The sequence below is a fragment of the Anas platyrhynchos genome, chromosome 3 (genome assembly GCF_047663525.1).
Source record: "Anas platyrhynchos isolate ZD024472 breed Pekin duck chromosome 3, IASCAAS_PekinDuck_T2T, whole genome shotgun sequence".
NCBI classification, from domain to species: Eukaryota; Metazoa; Chordata; class Aves; order Anseriformes; family Anatidae; genus Anas; species Anas platyrhynchos.
This window is the reverse complement of record NC_092589.1, coordinates 66,705,802-66,714,063: the sequence shown is the minus strand read 5'-3', so window position 1 is coordinate 66,714,063 and position 8,262 is coordinate 66,705,802. Positions and strand designations below refer to the sequence as shown.

General features: G+C 42.9%; 1 protein-coding gene across 2 annotated transcripts in view; it reads left to right on the top strand.

The window, feature by feature from the left end:
• The first annotated feature begins 575 nt into the window (after positions 1-575).
• NKAIN2 (sodium/potassium transporting ATPase interacting 2) overlaps positions 576-8,262 on the top strand; it is a 582,464-nt gene continuing 574,777 nt past the window's right edge. The window contains exon 1 of one of the 2 annotated variants that reach the window (XM_038176412.2): positions 576-990. Coding sequence is in view for 1 of the 2 variants with exons in the window: in XM_038176411.2 (XP_038032339.1) it covers positions 937-990 (54 nt within the window). In the remaining variant the exon portion in view is untranslated. The remainder of the gene's footprint in view (positions 991-8,262) is intronic. The other variant, XM_038176411.2, reaches the window with a different exon arrangement.

Below are 8,262 nucleotides of genomic sequence, written 5' to 3'. Positions count from 1 at the left end.
CCGGCGGCTTCCCCCTGCACCTCCCTCCGAGCCCGGCAGGCGGCAGCAGCGCGCCCCGCGCCGCCACCGGGCTGTGGCCGCGCCGGCTCCGCTCCGCACCCACGGGCGGGGGCTGCGGGCTCCGCACTGAGCCCCACGCTGTGCCCCGCTCCCCGCCTGCGGGGGAGCTCCGGGAGGGTGGGCGCGGAGGGGCGTCCTGCCGAGACAAAGGGGTCGGGGGGCTGTGGGTGGGTAGGGGGTTGTGAAGGCGCCTCCACCGCGCTGGAACAGACAAAGCGGCAGAGCCGCACCTCCCGCGGGGGACCCCCAAGGCGAGGGGTGTCCGCTGCTGGGCTGCCACCGGGAGGGCTGGGGAGGAGGAGATGGAGGGTGGGTGGGGGGTGGGGGAGCGCCTCCGCCGCGGGCAGGAGTGAAGCCGCTCTCCGAGCGTGAACTGAGCTCAGCGCCGCCGCCTGCCTTGCCTCGCCTCGCCTCGCCTCCCCGTCCCTCCCTCCCTCCCTCCATCCATCCATCCCTCCCTCCCTCCCTCCATCCCTCCTCCCCCCCTCCCGCCCCCCTCCCGCCGCAGCCGGCTGCGAGCCCGGCCGCTTCGCGAGCGGAGTTGAAGGGGGGCAAACTTCGCAGCCCAGATGCCTCTGGGGCTGCGCGGCAGAGCGCGGCTGCTCCCGCAGGCACCTGCCGCCGCCCTCCCCACGGCGCCGCCGCCCTCCGCGGGGGCGGCCGGCCCCGCTGCCGGCGGCCGCCGAGGCGGCGGGGGCTGCTGCGGCCGCGGCTAGGGGCGGGCGGGCAGCGGCGGCGGCGGGCGCGCCCCCATGCGGGTCCCGGGCCGGGGCGCGCCGGCGGCAGGCGGGAGCCGGGCGGCGGCCGGGCGGTGCTCTCCCGCCGCCTGAGCGGGCGCGGAGCGGCGCGGGACGGCGGCGCGGGGTGCCGGGAGCCATGGGCTATTGCAGCGGCCGCTGCACGCTGGTGGCGGTGTGCGGCGCGCAGCTGGTGAGTGGCGGCGGCGGCCGGCGGTGGGGTGGGGTGTGGGGGGAAATAGAGGGGGAGGAGGGGGTGTTTCGGGGAGCCCCCGCAGCCCCCCGCGGTTTGCGGGAGGCGGGGGCGGCGTTACAGGTAGTTCTGCGGGAGCCGCGCCAGGGCGGCTGCGGTGGACGCGCGGCGGAGTTGGTAAACTCGGTCAGTTTCGCCGAGCCTCGGCTCAACTTGGTACCCGGCTTCCCGTGGCGAGCTGGTGTTCGGCTGGCGTTATGTAAAGCAGGGACGCGGCCCTGGCAGGGGCGATGCGGAGCTGGTGAACAGTTTGCCGTACAGGTGTGTGTGCGGGGGTGAAGTTGTTATGTCTGCACTCTTCTGCAGATGTGTATTTTTTTTTATTATTTTTTTTGTCTTTCAGACTTTGCCAGCGTATGTTAATGTTTTATCATTGTGTTGTTGCAGAACTAAAACGATTATGTGTTTATGCTTGCATATAGAGGGGACATGTGGCATCACTTATAAGGTCAGCTACCAAATGAAACTAGACTGAGTTTAAAAAGTGGGCGCTGAGGTCCAATAACAAAGAAACTGCCTACAAATATATCTGCTTTGCAAGACGGTTAGTCAGTGTGCAATTGTATTGAGGCACTTTAAAAGTCACTGTGTTTAAAGTTAGTAAACTAAAGAAATGGCTCCTCCTGTAATATGTACCTGGATCACTGTCAGCAGGTCTGGTACATGATGTATGGAATTCCTGTGGACTTGGTTGCAGTGACACATGGCTAAAGACCTGTCAATGAAATATGCCCCATTTCTTATTTTCATTAGACCAAGTGCTCATGTGCTGGCAGAACAGGTGCAGAAGGCACCTTTGTTAAGCAGTTAACCTTAGAGAGGGAAGGAAATAATTCACATTACTCCATCCCTCTACCTCTTAGTGAATAGTTTAGCTGAGAAAGTGTTAGTCGGTATCAATAGCAACCAGCGTTGTCGCCAATTCTTCTCCTGCAGACAGGTACTAAAGAGAACTACAGAAGAAAAAAACAGTAGGTTTCAGGGACCAAAATCAGTAGAACAGTACATAGAAAAAGGACGATGTGTTAGCAGATCATAAACTCAAAATGCCTGTGGTCTTTCCATCAATGGTAACCAACCCTTAATCTTTTTGTATTCTGGAAAGCATTTTATTTGTATATGCTTTCCCCAAATAAGTTATCTGATTCTTTGTAGCTGGATGTATCTTATCAGATGTGATTTATTCATGCACACTGCCTAAAAAAAGAATCTGGAATAGAAGTATTGAATTTTGAGTGAAATGGTAGGAATGTAACCTTTTCCAGAAATTTAGAAATGTAAAATTAATCACTGAAGTTCTTCAGAATCATTTAAGTTTTAGAGGCGTACTTTTCATATTTTGTTGAAAAGGAAATGAAAATGGTTTAAATTGTGCCTTGTATGGATAAAAGATTGTGTTTTTTTTTAAACACCATCAGCAACCAGGAGATTATGACGACTCTGGAATGTGCTAAGATGTTAAAATTTTATTGTTATGAAAGTCTGTGAAGGAAAACATATTTGCTAACTCATGGTGACAAAAATGCATACAAAACTCATAGTAAAAACATAAACAGAAATGACCATAGGAATATATAAGCAGATGGATGAGCAGGTAAGCTGATGTGGAATTGCAGCATTACTGTATTTTTTTTTTAAATTGGTTGTGAACTACAGTATCATATACATGAGAAAATATGCATTCTGGAGTAGCTTAAGCAAACCTCTAACACAAATGTATTTTCATAAACTGAAAACAAACTTGGAAATGTTTCCTGAACATGAAAAGGACATTCTGGCTGCAACACAAATCTCTCAGTCACATTTGGCCTGTGTAATGGCATTTAGATAGGTTCAAAGCAGAAATAATACTTTACATGAGAAAAAAAAAGTAGTTAGGAATGGAAAAAAATGACCTCTTTGCACTTATATTAACATCACTTGTCAAATTCCTTCACATGTTATACATATACCATCAGGTGGGAACAGGTCACGAGTTTTAAGTCAAGGAGATTTACCTCTCCTAGGTAGGCCTGTGGTTGGAGCAGTTGTCACTATTTTTCAGGTAAAGACCACTTACAGGAGCAAATTCTGTCAAGAATCACCCTGGAATTAGCAGCCACATTAATACAGATGAAAATCAAAAACAAAGGATGATGAAGTCATCTGGCCTGATTTGATGGGGATTTGGGGGGAGTGGGTGGAGCATTTCTTCAGTGATAAGTATATAATAAAAAAAAAAAGGGGAGGGGGGAAATGCTCTTCTAACATGAAGATCTAATACCTGGATCTCAGTTTTAAAATGATAATTGGAAGGAGAAAATACTGTTTCAAGAGAGAGAAAAAGTTTGAGACTTTTGAGAAAGGTTTCCTCCATTTTTTATGAAAAGATTTTCTTCCATCTCTGCAGAGCTAGGGTGTGGTGATCTGACTGGTCTTTGTAGCTCTGTACATTGAGCCTCTGTACACTGTACAATTCATTGTTGTATTGAGGGATACTGCAGTTCATTAGCAAAGTTGTTGCATATCATATTTATAGATGATGTAGTTGTCCACAAATAGACAAAAAAGGGTGGTTGGTTGAAAGACTGGTTCAGGAGTAGAGCTATATCAACTTAAGGGATCTCCTGCACAAGCAAAATTGTTTTCATAAATGCATTTTAAATGTTCATATCTGAGGCAACATACTGTACCATCAGATTACCAGAAAGCTTAAGGAATGTTTCTGCTCTCAAGGGCATACTGATCATTGCTCCCCTGCTTATTAACATACATATACCTTCCTATTTGTGCTCTCATTTGTACTATGGAAAACAACCTTTGACAGCTCATTTTCCTCTGCATTTGGAGCCAATGAGAAGAATTAAAAGCAAGTAAGAGCTAATTTTGCTGATGTTGGGAACAAGGCATTGCTTTCTGTATACGGAGTTAACTATTTTAAAATATCTTTTCACTTTTTAAAGATACTAATTTGGTCTCTCTTGTCCTCTATCCTTCTGAAGAGAACCCTGGGCATAGGGGCTCTGCTATTTTTTGTCCTGTGTCAGCCATCCTGGTTGCATTGAATGAATCTTCTGTTGTTGCTTTTTGACCTTTACACCTCCTTATTTTCGTGTATCTCCTTTTCTATTAATAGCTTACATCAGTAACACTAATATCTTGTTGTTTAGACTTTTTAATAGCAAGAGCAGCAAAGGTGAACCAGCTGCAATTATTGTCGGTTCAGTGCTTTCTGAAAGGCTTCAAAAACCCCATGGAAGCCAGTTAAAAACTTGTGTCCTCTGCTACTGCTTGGGAAAACTCACAGCAGTGGCAAAGCAGGAAAAACTACTTCATGTTTGCAACTTAGAAGCTTTCTCCCCAAGTGGAATGATGAGAAAGAGTATCATTTCCTGAGGAAACTTTTAAGTCTTCATAAATCGTCTTTGTCTGATGGATAGAAACAATAAGATCTCCATACTCCCAAGACTAATTAAATGACAGGTAATTCAGCCTTTGCAATTGCTCAGTTTCCATCTGCATATATTTATATCATTCTTTTTTGTATGTTTTGCCTCTTAGTCTCTCTCTTCTGTTTCTTTTAAAGTAAATTGTAATACAGTTAAGGTACTTTAAAAAAGTTTTAAGACATAAAATTTGTAAACAAGATGCAAGCATATATATCAAGGCTCAGCTAATGATTCCAAGGGATTCAGTCTGATGCTCTAAAGGAGTGTGTATCATAACAGGCACAAATTCATGAATTTCTGAAAATTGATGCCTTCCACAGACATAGATTTAGAAAGTAAATCAGTAAATCTAAGTATTTAGTAATCTCTCTCTCTCTCTCTCTCTCTTTTTTTTTTTTTTTCCTCACCAACAGGCTGGGGCATAAGCACACCTCTCTGTGGTCTCTTCTAGATGCAATTCTTGCTGAAACCAGACTGAGGTGCTTTATGGCTAAGCTGAACAAAGGCCCCAGTTTTGGTTGGTTTTGTTATCATAGGCCCCAACCTTTATCTTTGCTTTGAGCTAATGAAAAAAAAAAAAACAGATTGTATGAAAATTTACTTGCCTCATAGTTTTCCACAAATGAATAATGCGAATTCAGTATTCAAATACTTTATTTCAAATGTAATCTGTATAATCTGTAGTGACTTCTGTTCTTATCTGTGAAACCAATATCCATAACCACGTATTTAGTTACCTTGTTGCAAATGAAGGGCCAAGTTTGATCTTTTTTGATCATGTTTTAAACATAAGTAGCAAATATCCATGTGTTCTTTTTTTTTTTTCTGTCATGGGCAGAATATTTGTAGGACATTTTGGATCATCTTCTATTTTATTTTTTTCAGTGTCACCAGTTTTTGTTAGTTTACATTCTTCATGTTTGAAACACAGTTCAAACTCTTCAGGATTGGTGAATTTGGCAGGTTTTCATCTATTTCATGAATCTATCTACAGAGTTTGGCACTAATTTATACCATGAATATCTTTGCTTGGGTTGGGGCGGTGGGGGGGGGGGGGGGGGGGAGAGAGAAATAGATCATATTTTAACAGTTTGCAGATTGAATTGTCTCTGGACCTTCCGGGAGTGAGGTTTGTCAGATTAGAGCTGAGGTCCCTCAGAGGGCAAAGTGAAGATATTCACAGCAGAGACTCCCTAGTATTAATTACTCCATGGTTTTATGGAATAAAGAACTAGTGAGAAAGTACTCACCGTAGTACTTTACAATAGCATATCAAACCACATAACTAGTGTATGTAGCCTTTTTTTTTTTTTATGGCTATAGAAAATCAGTAGTGAAACTGATTTTTTGCTTCCAATTGCTGATATTTTTGGGGAGGGTGTTCTTTTTTTGTGTGCGTGTTTTTTATTTTTTTTTCTTTTAATTGTGTTTCATTGTTCTGGTTGCCAATGGTTTTCAATACCAGCTTTAGAGAAAAATGTCTGCAATGGAAAATTTTGATGACATGTAAATGTTCCTACATTTTCTGCTAGCACTAGGGGAATTAAAGAAATGGGCTTCACAAATGGAATGGAAAGTGATGTAGTTATTCCTCTTAGCCTGCAGATCTGTAGGTTTATCAATCTAGAAAGAAATTAGAAAAATTGGTTTCTGCTTTTTAGATAGTACTTATATTTAAGTCTCTGTGGGCCTTTGAAATTTTGACTGTCGACAACGTGCGTCTGTGCCTTCTTTAAAATTCTGCTTCTTGCTTTTTTTCAATTTTGATAGGAAAGAAAGTGAAAGTCTTGGTTTCATTGTATCCAAAAACATTGTTTCCTTTTCATTGCTAGTACAATCACAATCTCATGAATAGCAGATTTTCAGCAGATGTATGTTTGAAAGCTATAATACTAAGGAGTCAATTTTGAGGTGTTGCTGGGAATATATAAAACTCATGGGACTTGCTCATGAATTCAGAGAGTGAACACTTTTTGTTGCTATGAAAGGAATATGTAGCAACCTTTTTAGGTTTAAGTAAGACCTTGGTAGAAAAGTAAACAATCTTCTTCTATTCAGTTTTTGAGATAAAATACCAAAGATTCACAGCCGGGCTGTTTATTTCTGATAACTTGAGGTCAAAACCAGTGATGCATACAAATAGTGGATGTCAGAGGTATCAGTACATTGTGTCATTTAATTTTAGTGGATTGACTTTTACTATGAATGGTACAGTATGATTTATTTTTTTTTTCATAGAAGTGTGAATGAGTAATAATAATTGTGAATAACAAATCATACACTTCAAGAAAAGCCAAGTATGTTGTTTTAAGTTACAGGGTAAAAGATTTCAGACCAGCTGAAGAGCAAATCTAATTCACTGCTTCTTGAAGCTGAACTCTTTTAGAGTTCAGTGAGCAGACTAAGCATTCAGATACTGTGATGATGGGTAGGTGGGAAAGGTTTAAATAGATTGAGAGGAGTTGAATAGACTACCTGAAAATAGGGACCTAGAATATCTTTCTAAGTTACCATACTTGCATAGCCACGAGGCAAGTCTTTGGCAGTAGGAATTAATTTTGTATTGACGGAGACTTGAGCTAGCAGCTTGAACAATGAGCAGCAGTATTTTTTTTTCTTTTTCAGTTTCTTTAGCAAAAGCACTAAGTAAGCATTTTTAAAAAGATACAGAAAAACTCTATAGCCATTCTGTAGTCAGTGGGGAGAAAGCTATCATTCAAAAGTCAGCAGACAGGAATATGTTCCACTGAAGAATTGTTGAAAGCAGAAACAACGTTTTGAGTTGGTAGTGACTTTGGTCTTCTCAGTGTACTGGTGGATCTGATGGGAGTCTTCAGGCATCCATTAGACTAGTCTCCATTAGTCTCAACATCTATTTTCACAGGAGCATAGAGCTTAGAGAAACTTCTCTGGTCTCAGGGATTGGTGAGATTCAGTCCATGCCTACTCTGGAGCCTGATGTCTCTGCTCAGTGAACTACCTCGATAGCCCCAGATGCTCCAAATGGCCTTTGTAGTCCCATGGTTCCATTTGGTTTGAGAGATTATCCAAGGAGCACTATGCCGAAAGAGACAACTATACCCAAAAACATTTCATGAGGAAAAGATGAGTCAGTGGATTCCTTTAAAGCTTACTTATGTTTTTTGAATTTAAGTGGCATTTAGTTGAGAATGAGAATAGTGAATATTTTCATATTCATATTTAGATGGGGGGCAAGAATATTCATGGTCTGTCTAATTTAGGATAATCTTTTTAGGCTCAGTAAAGGGCTTCGTGTTCAGGAAGGAACTCCTTTAGGGGGCAGGTCAGAGTGCCTAAGGTAGTTTCCTACATTTAAGTGCTCTTTATAATTGTTTCTTAAACAAAGGGGTCCTTCAGTTTAAGAAGGCTTTTTGGGGGGTGCAGGAAGGAGAAATCGTAGACCACAGTATGCTGTTTTTTCCCTTCACAGTCCTTATTATTTATGTTTTCCTCCCTCTTGCATTTTTACTAGTCATTTTACTGAGAACTTCCTAACTTTAAGGAATGGACATGATCTCCAGATTGAGAAATGCTGTTTTGGAAAGCCATTTCTATCTCCGTTGACTGTAGAAGGAAACTAAGGAGCCTGGTTTCACCAGAGTAATGTCAGCTGCTGGGCACACTTCCATTAAGATCCCCTTTTATAACAAAACAAACAGAAAACCACAAGATACTGCTTTCCATTCTTCTGCAACCACTCACTGATGCTAAAATCAATCTGATGAAACTAATTTATGCTCACTTTGGTTTTTAGGTAATTTTC